We start from the raw sequence: 25,069 nt of genomic DNA, 5'->3' as shown, positions 1-25,069 counted from the left end.
CTTTTGCTGCACCGACCGCTGCGAGACGTGCAGAAAGAGAGTAATGAAGTTCTGGAAGGTAACGACGGGAATATGGAGGCATGCAGATTAAAGTGGTGTGGCTATCAGCGCCAGGTTTCTCTGTTCAGGATCCATTTCACCAACAGCTCAGTTGAGGTGATCCCACGGACTATCGATTAGGCTTGAAGCCCGTTCACATCTCCGCAGCCGCCGTTTACTCCTGTCATCTATAGCCCGTGGTGCACCAGTCACCTCTGCGTCTGTTTCGGCTAGCGCTAATTTTGCCATGCACAGTATGCTTTAACCACGGTGGCACGCGAGCAGTTTACAAACTTAGCAGTTTCGGAAATAGTTCCACGCTTGGCCAAAAAGCCAATGATCATGCCCTGTTGGACTTCCGATAATCGTTCCATTACCGCTTTACGACCACGACTACATTGTTTTCCGAAAGAAAACTTCAAATATTTACCTAAAATTGTGAAAAGAAATAATATAAAATAAAAATATCGGCTCACGATATTGCTATTTTGATATCGATACATCGGTGGAAGAAATATCGTCCATATATATTGCTTGTTTTTGGAAACAACATCGAAGTATCGACATATCGGTAATTTATCAAGAGCCGTGGTTCAGACCTGACAATTGAAGTTGAGCAAATGGCTGTAACTCCCCCATAATTCATCCAATTACCAACGCCACCCTAAGGCATGCTGATAAATTCTTATTGTCTCCATAATAAATACAAAATTTAACCTGGGATATTTGGAATACTAGCCACAGAATCAATTTAAAAACGAACACGGAATCTACGTCTAAGCAAGATAAAGACAAACTGAAACCGTATACTCGCGTGAGCTGTAGAATGACACATTGGCACAGTAAAACTTCAGTTGTACGTATCCATATGCAAGTTAAGTATTGCTGTGCCAATGTGTCATCCTACAGCTCGCTAGACGTAGTGATGATGATGATAGTGAAGGCACTTATATATAAGTACGTTTCTAGAAACTTTTATTTGAAGATTTTTCATTAGCTAGAGCAGGCTGTTTCGTCTGTAATATTAAGAGTTATCAGCTGTACGTTCTCAAATAATCGCTACTGGTGAAGATATGTAATATCGGTTTATGTTAAAATAAATAATAAAAGCTACCAGTTAGTTTTATTTAAGGAACAGTGCATCCTACTACTTTATTCTTTTCGAATATTTCTCAAAGGTAAATGCATGTCATATGCTGATTATGCGAAGGGTTGACGGTCTGTCCGTTCAATTAATATACGTGTTTTCCTCTGTCCACAGATGTTCCAGTTGTGTCTCTTGAGATAGGAAGCAAACTAGACCCCAGCAACATTCGGGAGGGGCAAGACGTGTACTTCGAATGCAACATCAAGTCCAATCCTTGGGTGTACAAAGTCAGCTGGAGGCATAATGTGAGTATTCACAGAATAATTCCTAATACGTACTGCATCCGAAAATGTAATGAGCTTCATAAAATGGAATCAAGAACTTAGATGAACACCTGAAGAGATACCATTAGTCAGTCACGTCAATAAAACCTGAGATTAATCTGTCCTACTCTTAAACCCCTTCTTGAATACGGCACAAATGACTTTCCTGGGGATGAAAACAGAACTGTGTCGTTTATGCTTCATGGAGAACATTCTAAATCTACATCTATACTCAAAACGCCACCTTATTATGTTTGGTATATGGTCCTTGGCATACCACTGAAACTCCTCCGTACCTCAGTCGGTAGAAACGGTACCTTTATGGGATCACTTTGTTGCCCGTCTGTCTGTCTGACGGTCTGTTCGACTGTTTAAATGGTTAGACATATGAAACAGAAACATACGACGTATATTAAGGCCTACAGCTCCTTGAAGCTTCTAACAAGGAAAATTCCCCATTGCACCAACTCAGATTTTGTGGCAAGACGGCCCATTGTATAGCCCATCAAAAACTGGACACAGATTAAGTATGAAAACAGGAGGAATTTGTACTGAACGGTGGAAAAAGAAGAAAAATAGACACACTGAACAGTCAGAGCTAAAGATGCGCAATACTGACCGAATTTCAAGAACAACGGAGTCGTGGTTGTGTGGTAACGTTGCTGGTCTGAAAAGTAGAAGATCTGCATTCAAATCTACTTTGTGCCCATATATCTTTTTCCCACAAAACTTTGAACTGTCCGTGCGGTTATTGACATGTCTGTTCGTGGTGTTCACATTTGTGTGTGTGTTGTCTATGTCGTTGTATGACGTCCGTTTGCAACAACGAGGTGAGAGGAAGGGACCTCCTGACGTACGTACCTCCTGTTTGATCTAAGCAAATACCACATGTTATGACTCTCTCGCCCCCTTTCGGAAGTGTTTACTGTTGAATTTTTTTTGTTGTAACTAAGTTAACATCTGTTTATTTGTTGTTTACATTTCAGTGAGAGGTCTAGGCAGCATCTCACCTGCTCTCGCTATTTATAACATTTACTTGCGACGGTAATAAGTTCTTATTCATATTGTATAACCAATATATAATACTACAGTTGTGAAGACTGCAGAAAGAGAACACACAAATAAAACTACCGTGCGGAAAGTTCATAATTTCTTGAAAAAAAAGGGGGTGGGGGACATGAGAGAGATCTGAACCCGGATTTCCCGCTTTGCAGTAAAACACCGTGATCACACAACCACATTGCCGTGGTTCTTACAGTTCGCTCGATGTTGCATACCTTGAGCTTGAAACGTTCACTACTTCTACTTTTCTTCACTTTTGACATTTCAGTACACGTTCTTCCTGTTTTCATGGCTTTATCTCTGTTCAGTTTTTGACGGGCTATCCACTGGGCCATCTCATGACAAAATCTGAGCGGAGTGCGATGGGCAGTTTCCCTTGAAACTCAATGGGATCATGTCACGTTTTGATACGATCAAACTCATCCATCAGAACCTGTAGAGTACTTCCCGTTGATCAGGAATCATGACATTTGGCAGTAACCAAGGTTTTAAAGTTCAAGCACAGGAAAAAATCAGAAAACTGTTGATCTGTAATTACAACATAGGGAAAATAAGTTTTTGGTCATTTGTTATCGGACTCTGTCCGTCCATCTATTAAAACCACTTTTCTTCAGGAACGAGTAGACTTAGGTTGAAATCTATGTTGCATATTAAAGTTTATGTGTCTTTTATTTAGATAATTACTGAGCTCACCAGTTTATAATCCACAATAGTGTCATCTTCAGGCCTAGTAGCATGAACAGCGATAAGCATCCAGCCTTGCATGTATATAACAGGGAACCAATATTTGCGCCCGGTTTCCATAGAATACTCCACGAGCAGTGTATTTTCTTCGCACATGTAACAAAAGCAGCACATGTGGTGAGGTCCCATACTTCCGGTGATGGAGTGGCACAGTGGTTTTACACCTGGAGTCATGGTGTGGACAGCCGTGGGGGTATGACTTCAGATTACAGGCTGCTGGTGCAGAGGGAACTTTGAAGACACAATGGTACGTCACGAAAATCCTTCTTTCCCAATTGTTATCTCCCATCTGACAGTATTATGGTGCCATTATTCGACAGGACAAGGATCATCTACACATGGCACATGCCTTTCCGAACTGTCTGCGTGATGCTGAGGAACTACCGTGGCCAACAGTACCCTACGCCTCTTCCCGAAAACACGTATGTGACACGTATGTGACACCATCTGACATCATCTCCGACCCGGTGGCAATATCCAAGATATAATGTGTCAGTTAAGAACACTTGTGGGCCAGCTTGCCTCAGAAGAGGCTACAACAGATATAAGACACTTCCCGCCGTATCAGTCAGGCAACTTGAATGTCGTCAGTGCAATACGTAACGAAATGCAGTAACTTTCTTTAGAAATGTTTCGGTAGTTGCATGCATTCGACTGTCAATGATTTATAGTTATATAATAGGCTATATCAGTGCACCAAACACTGAGTTAATAACGGAGGGTTTTAAAATGAAAAAAAAAAAAGATATCCTTTTGAGTACCAGGACAACTGGTGCATAATATTAGAGCTTGTCGTACAATAAACGAGTCGTGATCTGAAGCGGAAATAAGAACGTGCTGTGGCACCGCCCGACACTGAATTAGGGTTGGTGGGGGTCCTTTGTCGTAGGGCTGGGACAGATGGCAGCGTGATGCCCCATAATTCAGCAGTTTAGGCGTGAAGCATGCGGGCCCCTACACAATGCGACACTCCACTCGCGCTTATGGAGCACGTGCCGCTAGATTAGTTTCCTATGGGCGAGCAGCAGGCGGCAGTGCATATTGCGGTCATTCGCTGTGTACTGGTGGGTCGCTGCTCATATCAGTCATTTGAGGACTATTAAGGAACAATTTTAGTTGGCTTCCCGCAGGTATACACGTCTTTCTTCGGCGGGTGTAAATCAACAATTGAATGGTCTATGCATGACGATCGTGTGCACACAACAATGCACACAAGGCAAGGAATGTTGGATCAGCAGCGATTTTCAGCAGTATATTGTTTCATAAAAATTGAAAAACAATAATTACGAAATTTATGAGTCATAGATTCCTGTGATTAGATTACCACAGTTACGTCTTTCAACAGAAAATGATAAAATACCGCAGGTGCATATTGTTACCTTATAACGCAATTTCTTTTGAGCCTTTGAAATTTCGCACCCACTAAGCATTGTTTTCTTTTAATAAGAGAAAAATGAAGTATTAGAATGATGTATATAATTAGTATGAAAGACAGTCAGCTTACTTCTCCCCAAGGCAGGATGTCGTGACATTGAATGTCTTATGAGAATAAACAAACAATCGACACGAAAAAACCGAAGATACCTAGTCAGTACACAACTATCGTTGTCAATAATGAAATGATTTGGCCCAGTCTCACTGTTCAGTAATAACACTGACTGGCGACAATTATATCGCAATAGGATAGTGGCATAAAGTGATGTTGGGAAGAATTCTGCTAACGGCTGGGAAAATTGGCATGTACTGCAACTTGTTTCACGGCCTAAAGCCGCATCATCAGGTACAACTTATATGGAAAAGAGCAACGTAAAGTGTCATCACTTTGTAGATATTAAAATTAATAAACGAATATCTTAAATACACTGACAACGTTAAAAGTTCATAGGCCTACTCATCGCGCCTACTCAAAATTTGCTATCCAGTGAATATTGTGAACCCTATGACGAATGATAGGCAATGAAGCTGTGCTCAGTTCATTTAAGACAAATTGCTGATAGGTGAAACACGCAGCTACACAGCCATGTTTTAAAGTCTGCCTGCGTCTAAAAAGAAAAATATTTAATAGTGAACAGACGATGGATATATTTTTAGAAAAGGGCCAGATTGGCGACAATTAGCCGCGACACTACTCTGTGGACTGCACCACGTGGCAACGTCTTAGGGCGGTGTGACGGCAGGGCAAAAAAAAAAAAAAAAAAAAAAAAAAAACCGGACCACGCGAACAACTTGGAGTGACTAGCTGATAGGCGGAACGCAAGCTATCCATGTGGACAATGTGATGACTGGGAGTTCTGGGTCGCCACCTTTACAGGCGAGATAATACAGAATTTTATTACGTACTAATACTTAACCGTATAAACAATCAAATTTAGCCACAAAGTTGTAGTGCTTTAATTCTAATTAGCTATTCAACGGTCACTGTGTATTTTCTTATGTCTAAAAATTTCTACTTCCTCTACTGTTTTAAAAACATAGCTTTTTTTCCTTTTTTATGAAGCATTTTTAAAATTTATGAAGGGGTTGTGATATGCCCCTCTTCTCATCGCTGTTAATGCAGATTGGGGATTATCTAAGTTAGAGTGTTCCTAAAATCTCATTCGAAATAACCTAATGGTTTGTCTTATACATTTCTTAGGGAAATCGTTGCATGTAATGGAGTATACACCCGCTTCATTACATTTATTTCCCAGTGCTCCATCCCTGTGTCTGAGATTTCCACCTAGATCCGAAAAATTAAAATACGCTGGAATAATGTACTTACGTCTCATACATCTGGCTATTTATTCGGATACTGCACCCAGATATGGCATTACAAAAAATAGAGCGGTCCTTTCTGTGGTCGGCTGGTCCACCCTTTATAAAATCTGCCTCTGATCCGCTAATGGAAAGAGGATTTTCCTTTATTTTAACATACTTCTATTAACTACATTAACAAATCCTGGATCATAACCATTTCGATACGCTGCATACTGTATAATCCTATATTTAGCCATTTGAGCTTCGCTGGTAAGCGACACAACATACATACTGTTTAACTTGGTTCGGAATGCCACGGGTTTATATTTCGTTGGGTGACATGAGTGCCTGTGTATAACAAGATCTGTCGTGGTTTGCTTTCTGTACATATCGAAGCCAGTAATTCCACTTTTACAGATAGTTGCAGGTCCATAAACGATAAAGTGTCATTCTCACCGCACTTCTCAGTACACTGTATACATCCCATATAGTAATTTTCATAGTGCTGCGACGAATTATGTTAGCAGTGACAATAATTTTTAACACTAATCCGGCCTTTTTTAATAAATATTTGTATCGTCCTCTCACTACAAAATATATCTCCTTTTTGTTCTTTGGTGCGGGTAAATTTTATAACAAGGCTCTGTAACTGCAAGTTTCACCTATCAGCAATTTGTCCTAAATGGTTCAAATGGCTCTGAGCACTATTGGACTTAAAATCTGAGGTCATCAGTTCCCTAGAATTTAGAACTACTTAAACCTAACTAACCTAAGGACATCACACACATCCATACTCGAGGCAGGATTCGAACCTGCGACCGTAGCGGTCGCACGGTTCCACACTGAAGAGCCTAGAACCGCTCGGCCACTGCGGCCGGCAATTTGTCCTAAAGGAACGTCTTCGTTACCTTTCGTTCGACATAGAACTGACAAAATTCACTGAATAGCAAATTTTGTCTAGGATCGATTGGTATGGCTATGAACATTTAACGTTGCGAGTATATTTTACAATTTTTTCATTAATTTTAATATCTACAAAGAGGTGACAGTGTACACTGCCCTTTACCATCTAGGTTGCACCAGATGATGCGGCTTTAGGCCGTGAAACCTGTTGAGTATCAATAAACAAAAACTTCACCAGCTGCTAGCGGAATTCTTTCTAGCTTGATACCTTTCAACAGATGCAGGTGCCCAGAGTATAAAAAGCCACAAATATTTGATTTATATTAATACTAAACTTAAGAGAATTTAATAGATAATCGAAAGATCTCTTGGGCAAAAAATAATTTTCAGCAACAATTCCGACGGATACATAAAGCAGTCAAAAATTCTGGGCACCGTAATGACAGAGTTCGGTGTGACGTATGGCTCTCCTTCGAATAGTAATCAACTGCAACGATAAAGTTCCATCATCGTAATGGAAATACTATCAGCAATATTCAGTCAGCAGATAGAATTGGATGAGCTGAATCTCCGAGGTCGTACATCTCGCCAGAGAATTTAAGGTAGTTAAAAGTGCCGCTGGCCGTTCTTTCACACATTATTGGGAAATGTTAACATTCAATGATAATACAGACAGGCCTCAGAGGACAGCTTGTCGGAACAACTGAACTGTAAGGCCCACAGAACGAGCTGACGAAGTGACTGAGGCACTGAGCTAGTATGCGGAAGGAGCGCTTAGATTCCCGTCCCTCATTCACATTTATTTTTGCCCTGCTTTTCCTTAATCGATTTATGTGAAAAGCAGGTATAATTCATTTCAAAAAACATAGCCAGAATTCTTCTCTAACCTTCTTCTGTCCGGTCTTCTGCTCCGTTTCCAATGATTCCGTTGAACAGAGAACGCTTCCAACCTCCTTTGTACTAACCCATACATCTTTATATTAATCTATGTACGTATCTTCGCTACTACGAAACACATCTCTTCTGCCGAACAATTGCTCACAGCTCTTAACGTAAGTAGTTTAGGATCCATGGCATTCACTTCAGTGAAGATGCAATAATGTCGTCAAAATTCCTACGTAATCAATAATTTGCGTATAGGGCGTAATGGATAAGGGACGCTGCAGTGCAGGGTGCGATAATTTGGAAATTATGGTCGGTCAGGGACCGTAGGTGGAGGGCTGAAGCGGCTACGGCAACTGCTCACGGAAAAGCGTTTAATCTGGGTTTGAGTCCCGGTTCGGCACGAATTTTCAAGTTTCGCCATTGCATTTTCACAATGCCCTGTGTGGCTGGAAATCCCTAGTCTCCCACACATCCCTTCCCTTTCCTTACTTTTCCTCCATTTCATATAAAGCTTTAGAGTGTATGTTTACTAGACTTGTTTGCTTCCCGGAAAACTGACTGTTCCTCCAGGGACATACTGTTTATTTACCTCGTTTTCCTTTGTTGTCAACAAGATTGTCCTCTCGCTGCTAATCTTTACTTCAGTGCAAAACGGAATTTGGGATGGATACAAACTTATTAAAAACACACATTAGCACCGGTAAAATTTTCAAGGTTGTAAATATGTTTCTATTACTTGTCTTGTTATGCTACATGTCGTAAATAAATTTGTTGTTGGTATCGCAGTCGTATTGATTTACCACCAGCTACAAGGTTAAAAATCAGAGTAGAACAAACCGAATTTCATGTTGCATTGTATACTTTTTTCCAATGAGGGGAGCTGGCTGTTCGGGATCCAGCTCATTAATGAGGCGCGTTCCTATTTCGCTTATTAACATACAAGCTGATAACGGGTCAGTTGGGGGATCCCAACTGGAAAAAAAATAGGACGGGTTTACCCGTTCTAGTCATTCGTCTTAGAACGAAGAGAAGTGGAACCATACAAACTTATTTCTGGGATATCGTCCTTCATTGATGAGTTGTCCCAGCCAACAGTTCAGATGTTGCGTATGTGCAAAGTGAATATATGTTGTATTTGTGTGTGTATATAGAAGTTATTAATAGAGTGAATTTATGTGTTACAGATAGACTGTAAGGTATACCAAACCAATAAGTCCACGAACTTTGGCCTGCGATAATGCTCCTAAAATGATCTATTTCATAAATCATAAGAGGGAAAATTTAAATTGCAGTATGAACGCACACGTGACTGTTTATTTGTGATACGCTTCTACTGTTTGTATTTTTTTTTTTCTGTTATCGAAGATGTGTGATAGCAAGCTGCGCTTAACTCGTTACAGTCGTATAAATAAACAAAAGATCATATATGCTTTTATTATTACAACAAAAGTTAATATTTCTTTACCGCACTATCTGTGGACAGTAAATATAGCGACCGAGGAAACACAGAACTCTCTGTTGTCTTACGTCGAGAACATGGCAAGTGTCATAACCCAATTTTCCAGAAACTTTGCTCTGTGGAAGAGGTGTTAAAATAAGCGAACATGTGTCTCAGCTTATACGCGGATGCTCGACCATTTCTCAGAAAATCAGGGTTAAGATTTTAGACATATTTACGATAGCGTACAGGGCACGATAACTTCAGCCGAAGTGAGGGCACAATGACTAGCGTCATGGCTTCATACTTGTGTGCCCCATATTCGAAACTCAGTTACTGTCTTCACATGGTTTTCATTTATATGCCCGTCTTAGTATAAGGCGGCTATACGAATGTGTAAAGTGATAAATGAGTGAGACAATTATTTGAAATTTTTGCAGCGAAATTCCTGTAATGTGCCTAGTCAATAAAATTGGTGGTGCTACGTTGTTGTTCCGGAGAAGTAGTGGCTTCTATACAACCGAATCTGACCTTCCCAGCAGGTTTTGCCCTCTTGAGGAAATAAGTAAGGCAAAAACATAGTTTCCGAGTTAGTTCACAAAGAGAACAGACTGTAATGGAGCCTCTAGCAAAATGAAAACAAAATTTAAAAAATAGGACCACGCAAATCGATCTTCAGGCTACGTGTTATACGGAACGTCGGTGGATACTCTATATAAGAGGGACGCTGCGAGCACTGAAACAAGAGAAGGAATGACTGGTGCAGTATAGTACTGTATTGAATTGAAATATGGTAGCCAGTAAAGTACAAACATCAAAAATCCAACCGATCAAAAATCCAGGTTAAAGAAATGGAGGGAAGAAAATCATCACTCTTACACTGCGGGTTGTTTGCTGATTGAAACAGTACTCTTGGCTGTAGAGGAAAGTTTTGGGGGAAACCGATGAAGGGCATACTGCACATACCATCGTCGATGAAAATCCTTCCAGTTCACCAGAAGAAAGTGAAGCGAAGCCAAACATCGACTCAGTTCACTACAACTGAACGAAAATTGAAATCTTCATTTTTTTTTATAAATGCATTCACAGGAATATCATGCAGTGTTAAAATTTTGGACAGGAAGTATATGAGAGAAAAGAGCAACCTTTCATTTTTGACTGCAGGTAAAATCAGTAAGAGTCACTGCCCTCCATCTCGGTGAGCCTGCCTTGCTTAGGCGTTTTAGGGTGCTTGTCGATCCCAGCTGTAGCCACAGGATCTCTCTGACATCGAATGCTGTAGCCATCACAGTAAAGGCTTAAAACCAATGAGCTTTCGACAGGGGCGCCAAATTGTAAAGCATTGTAAAGAACTGATTTTAATTTACATGTACATGTATATGAACATGCACATGTACATATAAATTTGCATCTAGATTCCTTGTGCGCATACAGCCAGATATTTACTGTATATAACTGCTTCCATAATTGATGTGGCAACTGAAGAGAGGAAATGTAAAACGTTGTAAGTGTCATGTTTTCACAAAAGGCTTATTACTGCTGTTGTGCTCTCAGCATATTACTGCATGTCCCCAGACATGATCCAGGTGAAAAACCACGGAGAAAGTGTTCCAAAATGCTCTAGCTGATGTCGCATGGTCTTTCTGTCACGTTATTCTTCCTTTTGGGTTTCCAATATTTAAAAGCTATGACAAATCGTTTTGCTGACTACAGATCTACTAGTTGGTATATTTCTATACTAGTATCATCATAGATAAAACGTATCTCAGTATTAATGGGGCATGGAACAAAAACATTCGTCCTGCAGTTTTGTGTAAAACTAACGTATTGGAGACAGTGACTACGTAGAAAAAAAAATTGCTTCTTGCATAGAAGAAAACGACAACCCTCCACTCTTAATAATGCTATTTATTTACACAAGTATCGTTGTTACCTGTTTTGTGCCGAAATTAGCTGTTGGAAAGAAAGTCTACAATTAATGTAAACAACAACTTCAATATAAACGATGTAAAGATGAACCTGACACTTTTAAACTTGTAAGGACGCTATTTGTGTAAATTCCTAGCATTATTAAGAATGATTGGTTGCTGTTTTCACCTTCCAAGAATCAATTGTTAAAACATTCGTATCGGTACTTAAAAAAGTCATTTTCCTGCAGTGACCTATAGAAAGTTCTTAATGAAGTATTTAGTTTCTAATTTGTATGATTTTTTTTTCAGCAACACGATAAGCAGCATAATTCTGCGTTATCAGAGTATCACCACAAGTTTTTGGATACGAATCAGTTTTGTACGAAAGAAAGGTACATCATTTTTTTATTATTGTGACAAATGACGGAGATGTCAGAAAATTTCCTCTTTACGCTCTTCCGTTGTGTAATCATTCAGTAGCGGGTCTTATATTTGTTTACGTTCTAGATCAGCTGCCAATCCCTGCAGCAAACTTCGATCCACTATAGGTTCTTCCTATATTTCGCTACAATTTTATAGCGTTGCGTCTAATCTGTGTATAATATCAGCATCCGGATAAGCCTCTAGGAACTTTTGCCGTTATTCTATAAATATCTTTTGAAAAGTAATGGTCCTACAACACTTCCTTGGGTATGCCCAAAGGTACTTTTACGTCTGAAGATATCTTTCCAGTAGGGACAACATACTGTATTCTGTTAGCTAGGAACTCCTAAATCCAACCATAAAGATGGTCTGACATTCCACGCCGTTGTATTTTGTTCTGTAGGTGACAGAGAACCACTCTATGGAACGCCTTCTCAAAATCAAGGAAAGTGCCATAGACCTAAACACCAACCATCTACTGTTTTCTGTGTCTCGTCTACGAGACACAGAATATCTTTAGACAAATAACACCATGAAACTTCTCAAATGCAACTTGTTTCAAAATCAGATAGTGGAAAGGAGCACTGGTACCGTGTTAAATTTCTATTCCTGTAATTACACCACCAGACAAAGCGAGGTTCAATACGGTGCTTCCCTTGCAGGGCAGCCGGCCGCGGTGGCCGTATGGTTCTAGGCCCTCCAGTCTGGAGCCGCGCTGCTGCTACGGTCGCAGGTTCGAATCCTGCCTCGGGCATGGCTGTGTGTGATGTCCTTAGGTTAGTTAGATTTAAGTACTTCTAAGTTCTAGGGGACTGATGACCACAGCAGTTGAGTCCCGTAGTGCTCAGAGCCTTTTGAACCTTGCAGGGCAAGCCGCTGCACAACAACGCTTCCACGGGAACCATCCTGGCCAACCAGAGCCTCGTGCTGCAGGCTGTGACGCGTGATCGCGCCGGCATCTATACCTGCGTCGGCAGCAACCATGAGGGCGACGGCGAGAGCAACCCCGTCTACCTCAACGTGACCTGTGAGTACACAACAATGCCATCTTCAACCAGACATTCTGTTTCTCGGCTCTCGTACAATGAGCCGAAACAGTTGGCACAAGTAGTAAGTGTCCCATCCACCATAAGGATACAAGGTTGTAGCAATCTCAGCTTGATTATTATGAGCTAGTGTTCTCTTGTTGTATTGATGTCTAATTTAAACCCCTGGATGTTCGCCTATGGTAGGACAACAAAGCACCAACTGAAACAGTGTTAGTTACAAGGGGGAAATGGTGTGGTAGGTTTGAGTAATTTTCATACAGGTTACACTATCGTAACACATTTATTTACTTATTTACTTTTTTATACTTTTGACAAAAATTGTTGGAGATTTGTAAATAATAGATTTCAGCTATTAGTCGTCCTTTGGAATTTTTATTGGCAGATCTAGATTTCAGCTAGAAACTAGCCATTCTCAATGTACTATCATTTTTGGTCAATGCATGTAAAGCCTGTTGGTCTGCCTTTGTCCACAGTTCACTGAACTGTTCAATGAACTGTGGAGAAAGCCCGACCAACATGCATTACATGCATTGATCAAAAATGGCAGTGCATTGAGAATGGCTAGTTTCTAGCTGAACTCTAGATCTGACAAAAAAATTCCAAAGGACGACAGATAGCTGAAATCTATTATTTACAAATCAAAATAATGTTCGCTACGTGCAACAGCCTCTGAATGGAGGATAACCTGTTGTTGTTGATTACATAGGTTCACGTCAAGCTTGTTTCGGCATATGTGACAGTTTCAAGTGCTCCTGTTGACAGTGCATTTACGTATCATTTTATTCTACGTCACCACAACAGTACAATGAGATTTTATCTTATATTATATTTAGGTGTATGTGGAGTGACGTCCATAAATAGCCTTGCGATGTAAGTTCTTTTATGTACTAAATTGTTAACACAAGTCACGTATTTATTTTCTACAGAAATTTTGTGTTATCTTTTAACAGTTTTAAAATGACAGATCGTTTCAACGATGCTTTCTGTTCACGAGGAAATTATGACTTAGGTAGTCAGAGATATATATTGCCAGAGATATTGTGCATTATGTGTATCTGTGATTTAAAGTTTTCTGTTGTTTTTGTTTAACGTGGTGGGTTCACTCCTTTTCTTTTTCTATGATGTCAGTAAAGTTATCCTGATAATTTTTATGTTTGAGGAGCGTTTATTCGTTTAGGATGTCATTCGGATATCTATTTGTGTGTGCATATGTGTCCAGTTCTTCCAATATGTTCATGGTTTGACCTTTTATGCACACATAAAAAGATATCCGAATGACATCCTGAATGAAGAAACAGACCTCAAACATAAAAATTGTGTGGAAATCGTATTTGACGTTATAGAAACAGAAAATGAATGAACACAACACGATAAACAAAAAAAAAAATACACAGCAATATGATCGCACATCTACATAATGTACAATATCTCTGGTAAATATGTCTCTGACTACCTAAGATATAAATTCGGGAGGACGACGGTTCAATCCCGCGTCCGGCCATCCAGATTTAGGTTTTCCGTGATTTCCCTAAATCACTCCAGGTAAATGCCGGGATGGTTCCTCTGAAAGGGCACGGCCGACTTCCTTCCCCATCCTTCCCTAATCCGATGAGACCGATGACCACGCTGTCTGGTCTCCTTCCCCAAACCAACCAACCAACCAACCTAAGATATAATTTATTTGTAAACATTAATACTCATTAAACCATCTGTCGTCTTACAACTGTCAAAAACAACACGAAATTTCAAACGAAAGTAACAACAGATTACATAAAAGACTTATCGTTCTAAGATTTAATGACGTCACTCTATCTTGATCTAAGTGTAATACAAGGTGAAATCTCATAATGCTATTACATTGACATTGGAATGATCCATAATTTTAAAAGTGTCTCATTTTTCTGTAAAAAGTAAATACGTGACCTGTGTTAACAACGTGGTACATACAAGAAATTACTTTCGAAAATGTTTGTGGACGTCACTCCATGTATAGGTAACATAGACCTACAATAAAATGATATATAAATATAATGTCAACAGGTACACTTGAAAATGGGACACATGCCAAAAAACAGCTTGTCGCGAAACTACGTAATTAACAAGAAGTAAAAAGTTGAAGTTAATTCTGTCAAAAGTATAAAGAATATGTCATATTGACTTCGTACAAGATGGGGGCGCAGCAGAGAAGAAGTGTGCGGGAAGGTGTCGAAGTTGAGTTGCTGCAGAGAATGCAAAATGACTTAGACAAAATTTCTAGTTGGTATGTTGAATGGCAGCTAGCTCTAAATCTGGAAAAAAGTAATTTAATGCGGATGAGTAGGAAAAACAAACCCGTTCGGATGCAGCAAAACTCCTGCTTGTAACAGTAACGTCGTTTAAATATGTTGATTTAATAATGCAAAACGATATGAAGAGGGACGAAAATGTGAGGATCGCGAGGGAAGGCGAATGATCGACTTTGGTTTTTTGGGAGAATTTTTCGAAAGTGTGGTTCATCTGCAAAGGGCGCCGCATATAGGACGCTAGCCGACCTATTCTTGAGTACTGCTCGAGTGTTTGGAGTCATTACCATGTCGGATTAAAGGAAACTGAAGCATTTCCGAGGTGGGTTGCTAGATTTGTTGCCGATAGATTCGATCAACACTCAAGTGTTGCGGAGATGCTTGGGGAACTCAAATGGGACTCCCTGGAGAAAACTCGAAGTCCTTGTCGAGGAATATTGTTGCGAAAACTTAGAGAACCGGCATTTGAAGCTGACTGCAGAACGATCCTACTGACGCCAGCATACATTTCACGCAAGGACCACGAAGATAAGATACGCGAAATTATGGCTCATACGGAGGCATATAGATCGTCGATTCCCCTCGCTGTGTTTGCGAGTGGAACAGGAAAGAAAATTACTAGCGGTGTTACTGGGTACCCAACCGTACCGTACGGTAGCTTGCAGGGTACGTATGTAGGTATAGATGACATTGCATTTACTTTCGAATATGATCACAGTGCAATAATTTAAATAGTATTACACTTATTACACAAGCTCATGTCCGTATGTTATCAGAATTCTGAGATTCTCAAGTAAACTTCAGAGACGTTAGAAGCAGTCACCAAGTGAAACTGTGGTAGAAGCAGCAACTGTGGTAGAAGCAACATACGCTGAGGTATATAAAATATAAAGACAAACCAACGATCCAAGAATTTTACACCTTAGGCATGTAATAAAAAATAATACAAATCAGAGTAACTTACTTTTAAAATAATAAATTAATAGTATACAAAATAATAGGAAGCACGGTACTTCAAGTGTGTCATTTAATACCGAAGTAGTGAAGTCAGTCATATACCATGTTCGTATTACACAAAAAAAGTAAAAATACAAATGTCATAAAATGCAGGGAGCACAAAACCTCGACAACCATACACTGTGTTCGCTGCCTCGGTGTGGTTAAGCAAACGCGAAGAAACTGCAAAGGAAACATTAAGTGCTCCACTCACAAACAACCAAATACACCTCATCCCAGATACAGAAACTACGCTACCAACATGTAGCTAGACATTTAGGAACTATGAGTGCCTTCACTACTTGTGTATTAAACATTACAGTGAAGCTATAGTGTTTCCTGCTCTGTTTTTTAAAGTGGTTTTAAATTTTATTTAATATTAATTTTTATTTTTATAACAAACTAAGGGTAACGTACTCTGATTTCGATTATTTATTTATTGTATGTCTGCACTGTAACCTTCTTGGATCGTTCGTTTTTCTTCATATTTTAAATGACACGTCTCATTTTTCTTAGTAAATTCTTCCACAGTGCCGTCTGGTGGCTGAGAATCTCAGTCTTCATTGTGCAAATGTACGAAAATAAGCTTGTGTAATCAGTTTCATACGCACGTTTCTCATGTAACAGCTGTTTCATGCTTCACAAGAATAGAAATGGCTTTAATGTGGCCTGTTGGTTGCGAAATAAGTCACAGAGTATTTCTGGACCCTTTTCTGTTCATTACGCGTTTCGGGCTCTGCCCACCTTCAAATGACCTGGTGACAAATACGTTTCTTTACAATGTTACACTCGCGTATAAGTGGAGCCCCTACACTAAACCAACATATTACAGTAAGACATTTAAGACGTAATAATACCCTTTGATACAAAGTGAACATACAACTTTGACAAAGTTGTCGAAGAACGTCAAAATCGACGTAGCATTTACAATTCCACAAAGCAAAGTAAGATTTCACCCAAACATATGTGCTACTAACAGCCGAATGAAGTGACTGGCGTCCGTTACCGCTTAAGAAAATTACTCGGCGCTAGGTGACACCAGTCACTTTACTAGGCTGTTAGGAGCACACATCTTTAGGTAAAATTTGCTCTGTGTAATTTTGCAATATTGTAGGTGGTGGTGGTTAGTGTTTAACGTCCCGTCGACAACGAGGTCATTAGACACGGAGCGCAAGCTTGGGTTAGGGAAGGATTGGGAAGGAAATCGGCCGCGCCCTTTCAAAGTAACCATCCCGGCATTTGCCTGAAACGATTTAGGGAAATCACGGAAAACCTAAATCAGGATGGGTGGAGACGGGATTGAACCGTCGTCCTCCCGAATGCGAGTCCAGTGTGCTAACCACTGCGCCACCTCGCTCGGTGCGATATTGTAAAGAAATATATTTGTCACCTGGTCGTCTGAGGATGGGCAGAGCAGAAATGCGTTTCAGAAATATCCTGTTACTATTACTTCTCGCTCTTTCTGTTCTTGTGATTGTATTGGTCGTATGCCTCGACAACGACTTTGTCACTTCTACGTTATTTTATGCTTGGCTTGTTGATATACTGTCGTATCCATGTTCATGAAATATCGTCCTATGATATGATTCGATATAAGATTCATTTGGTCTAGATTAAGCGAAATGTACTGTAGAAGGTATGTTATATTCAGTGGTATGGTCTATGTTTATGTTAAGTTGTATTACACCCCTTTACATCTGATTCCAGTCTGCTTCAAGATGTTGATTTATGATTTATAGATCTGGTGACTAAAGTACAAAACATCTGGAATTGAAACTAACCCGGGGAATAACCCAACTCCCTTTTTTTTTAAAAAAATTTCGGAAACGGATTCGCTAAATATGGAGGGAGCAATAACCATTCACACAGAAAACTAATAGGAAATAAAAGTTTTGCAGCAAATCACTTCAGTGGCTCATGTGTCCCGGAAGGGAATGCAACCAGAAAAGTCCCAACAACACACTGTAATGCTGTCTCTAATACGTTTCGCTACCAGTAATACGAATCTTCAAACCTTTAATCACTGTCGTCAACATCCATAACTCGGAAAAGAATTGCAAACAAAGTTTCGACTGAAGGCAGCAGGGTGCAATCAGAGTTCAATTCCAGGTAATTTACTTTTATTATTTGTTCATTACAGACCATTGTCTTGATTACAACAAAGGGCCATTACACACAAAATTACATGTGCATGTATTTTCAAGATAATTTTATTTTCCTATCTCCTTTTTCTGTTCTGAACGTCACTAAGTTTACATTGTCTACAACACTATTACTTCTTGTCTTTATTTTGTCTGCTACTTTTATCACTGTAACGTTTAGATTGCTATCTATCGTTTTCCTTGGCGAATTTTTCGTCGTCCAGAGAACGAAAGCTTTCAGACTAGCAACATCATCTGGTGGATCTTTAGCCAGTATATTCCCTCACTAAGTCGTACAGCACATCAACACAACTTTTGGTAACATTATAATTCATGTTGACTTCTGGTCTGGCGTCACTTGCTTCTTTAGGACCTGAATCATAATGATCTTGGGATGAGAGAAGTAGTACCGCTCTATTATTTGCTGGCGCATAAGTCGCCAACGTTAATTCATTGGTAAATGAAGCGTGTACCACCCTGTGTTTGTTTTTGAGAATAGAAATTCTGGGAACTCTGACTTCTTATGCCGCAATGTGCTTTCCAGCATCATATTCTGTGCTAGAAGGAACTCTCCTAGCTCACAGAATGTAAAACAACTGTTAGCTGTGACGGCCCTGCCGGTCCCATATAAATTACTGATCAAATGCTTGGCTTCACGAAGACTTTAGGTCTTTTCTCTTTCCTCGTTATTTTTTACTGTTTACACTTCTATACCGTGTGCGTAGAAAGCTTGGGCGTCTACTGCAATCCAAACTTTCATTCAATATTCGCTTGTTTATCTTCTCATGAACATAAGAAATGGACATGTTCCCATAAATGCAAACCAACTGTTCATTAGAAATCTGCTGGTAGCATTGTCAAAAATTTTTCTAATTGGAGCTAATGTGTCTGATATTCTAGGTTCAGGTCGTGTCATTTTATCATCAAAACGAAGGAGATGTAAAATTTGAACAAATCTGTCTCTTCCCAATTTTTCAGTAAATACTGACCTCGGGGCCATGAATTTACTACTGATTCTTTCTTCACTCTCATAAGACTCGCAAGAATACGCAATCCACAAAATACTATCAATTCTTGATGGTGTTAGGACAGCAACCAGTCGCACGTTTACTTTCAGTTCCTTTATTCATAGGCTACCGTTACCGGTTTCGAATCGTTGTGATTCATCCTCAGACGGTTTACATAAAGAAAGCATGTAAACCGTCTGAGGATGAATCACAACGATTCGAAACCGGTAACGGTAGTCTTTGAATACAGGAACTGAAAGTAAATTTGTGGCTGGTTGCTGTCCTAACACCATCAACATTTGTCTTCAAACAACAGCTACGGTCTCCATCATGTCATCATATGACAAAATTGCACTGTCAATTCCTCTGCAGTAATACCGTTCAACGAACTTGGGTGTTTAGAAGTGCCCTCAGAATTAGTTTGGAGGCAAATTTCATTCAGCATATCACCATTAAAAAAGTTTCTTGGTTTGACATAATTCTGAAACGTTTTCACTGTAAGCTGTCAACTCTGGCTTACCTGTAACCATGCTGCCTGCAACGACTTTGAGGAGGAAATAACTTTTTCCATAATTTACCTTTCTCCTGTGATTTTTCGACCATTTCGTTGTCACCAGAGTCTACATTTTCATCACCTGCGTCAAAATTGTCTTCATTTTCAGAGAGATTCACTTCGTTTACGTCCGGATGTTCACTCGGTCCATCGTTAGCAATGTCATAAGTACGAGCAGAAAATATATATATATATATATATATATATATATATATATATATATATATATATATCACTGTAGTCATCTGAACTTGCATCCAGTACCTGTTGTAGTACTTTTTCCAATGCTTACGTAAGTCCTTTATAGGAAGCCATTTTCGCCAGGTAAATGTCTGCAGCTATGAGTTTGTTGCTTGTCAACAATCACTTGAATGTTTGTTTTTAAAAAAATGGTTCAAATGGCTCTGAGCACTATGGGACTTAATATCTGTGGTCATCAGTCCCCTAGAACTTAGAACTACTTAAACCTAACTAACCTAAGGACATCATACACATCCATGCCCCAGTTAGGATTCGAACCTGCGACTGTAGCGGCCACGCGGTTCCAGACTGAAGCGCCTAGAACCGCACGGCCACACCGGCTGGCGTTTATTTTTAAATGATGAGGTTTGCCAACAGTGTAATTAGAACAAGCAGAACTTAAAATAAAAGTTACCCACATCAACCACTAATTTCGGACACTTGACCTCGACAATTTCGCCAGTTTCCTTAATCGAACTTGTTTCCACATATAATTCTACAATTTCAGTTCATTCCTCTGTGGAGCAAGTCACTTTGCAGACCGCGAAGAGAAACTTCTATCTTCCCTGATTGAATGATCTGACATGCTGACTGAAGAACGATAACAATTTATTATTGCGGAAAACGGCCGTTTTAGCTGTTTATTTATTTTATTTATATAAACATTTATTTTACCTGGCAAGATTAGGGCCTTGAGGCCCTCTCTTACACCTAATTAGGCATACTCAGATTGAACCAATTTCAGTATGTACAGAACATTATGGACATACCACGTGTTATACAGTATTAATTTAAAGAAAAAATAGAGATTATAATAGTAGTACAAAGATAATTATAACAATCAAAAAATTAATTATAACAATCAATAATAATAATAATAATAATACTGACTATGTATATGAAAGTAAACATATTTTTCTTTAATGAATGTCAGTCCTAATGCTAGTTGGGAATCTTCTCGTTATGTTCTTGGAGCTTGTGAGTTATTGACATCGAGCAGAGACATAAGACAATAGAATGGGGTGAAAGAGATTTAGAGGAGGTAGCTAGGTAAGAGGAAGAGAAATGGAATGGTAAAATTCGAAGCTGTGATGGAGAGGAGAAAGAAAGAGATGAGAGGGGCACAACAATGGTGGCTATACCGTCTCTAATATGAAAGTTTTGAGTTCCCTCTTGAATGTTGAGTGGTTCTGGATAGGACGCAGATCACAGGGGAGAGCGTTCCATAGTCGTATGGCTGAGATGGAGAATGACACGGAGAATGATTTTGTGTTATGTAAAGGTACAGCCAAGATGCTAGACGTATCCGATCTGGTATAGCGGTTGTGGAATGATGATAGGTGTTTAATGTGAGAAGATAAGTATTGGGGGCACCAGTCACTAAGAAATCGATGAAGTAAGCACATCGTGTGGAGATCGCGTACCTTATGTGGGCGTATCCAAAGCGCAAGCATTCATCACTAGCTCGAGGCATCTCGAATTTTCACTATTAGTGCCGTGTTGAACTACATCACAGTAGTAAAGGTTAGGCAAGACTAGTGTTTGGAGTCATTTTTGTTTAACATGGGTTGGATATATTTTTGTAAGTTTTTGGATTGCATGTGGGGGGGAGAGCGATTTCGGGCAAGCTGTGACTGTTTGTTCTTCCCAGTTTAGGTGTTCATCCAAGATTATTCCAAGGTCCTTTACAGTTTTGTGGTACGGTCGTTGGGTACTATTGAGGAGTATTTGAGGGACTGTTTCGAGAAAGTACCGGTACCGGCTGATTATCTTTGGATGAGATATAAGAATGATCTGGGACTTCTTGCGGTTTAATTTCAGACCTAGGTTCTGCGCCCATAGAGAAACAGAGAAAAGATCTCTTTACTCTGTTTCAGGAGTCGAGGTACTGCTTTCACATTCAGAGGGGAACGTGCTACTTGAAAAGTGCACCACCCGTTAGTTTGGCATACAGTATCTGTAAGAGCTACGCGCCTAACTTACCGCTGCTGGACTGGTGCGCAGACCGGCCGCTGTGCTCGGAGAACCAGCAGCTGACGTACGGCGTGGCGCGGCGCGAGGCGGTGCGCGTGTCGTGCGAGGTGGACGCGAACCCCAGCCACGGGCTGTCGTTCAGCTGGAGCTTCAACGGCAGCGCGGACGAGCGCGAGCTGCCGGCCGCCGCGTGGTCGGTGGAGCGCGGCCGCAGCCTGCTGCTGTACACGCCGCGCGCCGAGGCCGACTACGGGCAGCTGCTGTGCCGCGCCAGGAACGCCGTCGGCACGCAGCGCGCGCCCTGCGTCTTCCAGGTCGTGCCCGCAGGTCAGTAGCCGCACGCCTGCAGGCCGGATGGAAATCAGGCGTACTCAAATATTTACTCCATCACTAGTTACTGTTACTGTGGCTCAGTTTGCTTAAATGGAAAGGAGAGGAAAGAGAAAGGACACGTTTTCAGCGAAAGACTTTTTTGTTTCGTTATTGAGTTTCGATTCCCCCCGAAGGGGGCGGGCTCGCAGCAGCTTAGTACGCCGCTCTTCAGCCTACAGAGTTTGTTTTAAAAAGCTGAAGATAATAAATAATAAAAGCAGGCGATAAAATCGGTGACTTAAATGGTAAAATGGCGGAAAATCGTGCAACTTAAAAGATAAAACAAAGGGTTGATGATGCTAATAAAGTACATATGAAGCAGACAGGTAAAATAATAGACAGACAATTAAAAAACACGGCGATAGTCTGGTTTCTGTTAGCAAGAAATATAAAATTCACATCAGCGACAGAATGATTTCTGTTCGTAACACTTTGAAAAGACGAACAACACTGAACATTTACTTGAGCACTGCACTTAAAAGTTGGCACAGATGTGACATATCACAGCCGAAGGCAGACGGGGGAAACTGGACAGATGATGGGAAAGAAAAAGGGGGGGGGGAAGGAGAGGAAAAACGAAGTAGGGAGGGGGGGGAAGGAGCCGATGGAAGACGAGGACCATAAGGAGGGGGGTGCTGGGCAGACAGGGAGTGGAGAAAGGCAGAGGAGGGGAATACGACAGGACTCGGTGAGGGGGGGGGGGAGAAGGGAGGCAGAGAGAGGTTACGTGCGGTTAAAGGCGCTGCAGTCTGGAACCGCAAGACCGCTACGGTCGCAGGTTCGAATCCTGCCTCGGGCATGGATGTTTGTGATGTCCTTAGGTTAGTTAGGTTTAACTAGTTCTAAGTTCTAGGGGACTAATGACCTCAGCAGTTGAGTCCCATAGTGCTCAGAGCCATTTGAACCATTTTTAGAGAGAGGTTAGGCAGAGAGAAAACAGGATGGAAGGGGGGGAACAGGGAGCCCAGGGAAAGGACAGAGGAAATGTAGGGGGGGTGAGGAACAGAGTTGATAGGAGGGATAAATGGAGGGAGAGAGTGCATCATCCGGGAGGGGGAGTTGACGGAAGCCACCTTGGGAAAGGAGATGAAGGGTGCGGAGATGGAGGGTAGGGGAACACAACAGTAAAGGCGTGGCAGAGGGTGGGGATTGGAGAGGAGAGGAGCAACCAGTGGGTGAGGGGGATCAAGGCGTCGGGAGGTGTAGAGTATGCGGAGTTGTTCGAAGAATAGGAGCAGATGGGGGAAAGGAATGAGGTCGTAGAGGATGCGCGTGCGGACTGGAGGTTTAAGATTTGGAGCAAACCAACATAAACACTTTCCTTTATGTGTATGTAGATGTTCGTTTTGTCAAAATCTTAAATCTCCGTAGGATCTTCGACGATTGCGTTTGTTTGTGTACCAATTGGAGCCCCACGTGGTGTATATACAGTGAACGTTGATACAATAGACAAAATGCATGAATGGAGATGGAGGGAAAAAGCTCCTATGAATCTGTGTCCTGAAATGCATCGTTACCACAACAGATGGCGCGGACAGGCGGCTGTTCCTCTGACCACGAGCCGTGTGTTCCTTGTGTGTTGCAGGATGTGCAATTGGCGCAGCGTTTATGCAACAGGAAAGTTCGGCACTCATGAAATAGCCTACAGGCAGCACAGTTGTATCAAAATTAGTACCCTCACAGACACAAACCACATCAGACAACATTTCAAGACCTTCTTGGGCGTTTGTATGATCATGGGTTCTTTCAGAGAGGCGGCGTACTTTGCGTAGATCACATTTGGAGTACATACCAGATTCTACAGAGTATTGAGATGGACCCTACTACAAGCTCCCGGCAGGTTGCCCACCAACATGGAGTGAGCGAAAGTACTATTACCTGTTCCCTTGAAATGAAACGCATCTATGCAAAAACAAAAATTATTAATTAATTACTTGCTCTTTGACTTTTGTCTTTGACGAAGATAAGGCAGGTGCTGCATTGGAAACAGTCTCTTTTGAATTTTTTTTTTTGCCAACATGCATAAATTATAAAATTTTTACCTGTCTAATACAAACAGTCTGTGAAAAAATTTGACTATAGATGAATGTGTTTTCTTCGTGGTTGCTGTAAAGAGGGAATGGGTTAGGTACAGGATGAGTTGGCGGTCGGAGGTTTCTGCTTCTCCGGTTCTCAGAGAACGCCAGGCAAAGTCGGGAAAAACTGCTACAACTCGCGATGAGGACACCGTCTTCCTTAGGAGCTACAATATTCACAGTCGCCCTAAGATTTTCTTTTCTGGTAACACTTTCAGAATGATAAGGTTGAACAACAGTGGCAGTATGATATCTTCTGACTAACAAACTGGTCGCTTAGGGAACGTCTTGAGCATACAAGCTGACGGCGATGTAATTGCGCGTCGTAGCAGATAGTAGCAGATTCACCCAGTATTGTTAATTCGCTAAGAAATCACTATCCACGTTGTAGCTAAACACATTAATAGTATTATGAAGGTCCGAGGATCAAACATCGAGCAAAGGTTCGTAAAGATATTTACCTTCCTTTTCCACAAATTCAGTTTTTATTCTTGATAATCGCGATTACATGTTGACCTCTGCATTTCAAGTTACTTCTATACGCAAACTTATCTCCAACAATTACAAGAAAAACATAGATGCTCCTCTTTTTTCAGCAAAGAGAGTTGTCGTTAGAGCAAAGAGTGTTGTCGTATCATATTACGCATCATCGCTGGTACTCGCAGCCGGAATATTACAATTATGTAGAGACATTACACCTTGTGTAACGGCTGCCGTGATTAGATTTGAATTGCCATGAAGGCTAATTTGATAAACTTTTGCGATGTGGATGCGGTACAGCTGCGTATTACATCCTGGAAAGATTCTATCTCGTCGCACGCACACAGTGG

At 40.8% G+C, this 25,069-nt stretch overlaps 1 protein-coding gene across 1 annotated transcript in view; it reads left to right on the top strand.

The window, feature by feature from the left end:
• Nucleotides 1-25,069, top strand: part of LOC126260602 (nephrin-like) — a 769,721-nt gene that overhangs the window by 679,449 nt on the left and 65,203 nt on the right. The window contains exons 8-10 of the mRNA XM_049957938.1: nucleotides 1,301-1,431; nucleotides 12,418-12,577; nucleotides 21,823-22,119. Of these exons, the coding sequence (XP_049813895.1) occupies nucleotides 1,301-1,431; nucleotides 12,418-12,577; nucleotides 21,823-22,119 (588 nt within the window). The remainder of the gene's footprint in view (nucleotides 1-1,300; nucleotides 1,432-12,417; nucleotides 12,578-21,822; nucleotides 22,120-25,069) is intronic.

This window comes from Schistocerca nitens, chromosome 5, assembly GCF_023898315.1.
Source record: "Schistocerca nitens isolate TAMUIC-IGC-003100 chromosome 5, iqSchNite1.1, whole genome shotgun sequence".
Classification (NCBI taxonomy): domain Eukaryota; kingdom Metazoa; phylum Arthropoda; class Insecta; order Orthoptera; family Acrididae; genus Schistocerca; species Schistocerca nitens.
This window is presented reverse-complemented; position numbering and strand designations above follow the sequence as displayed.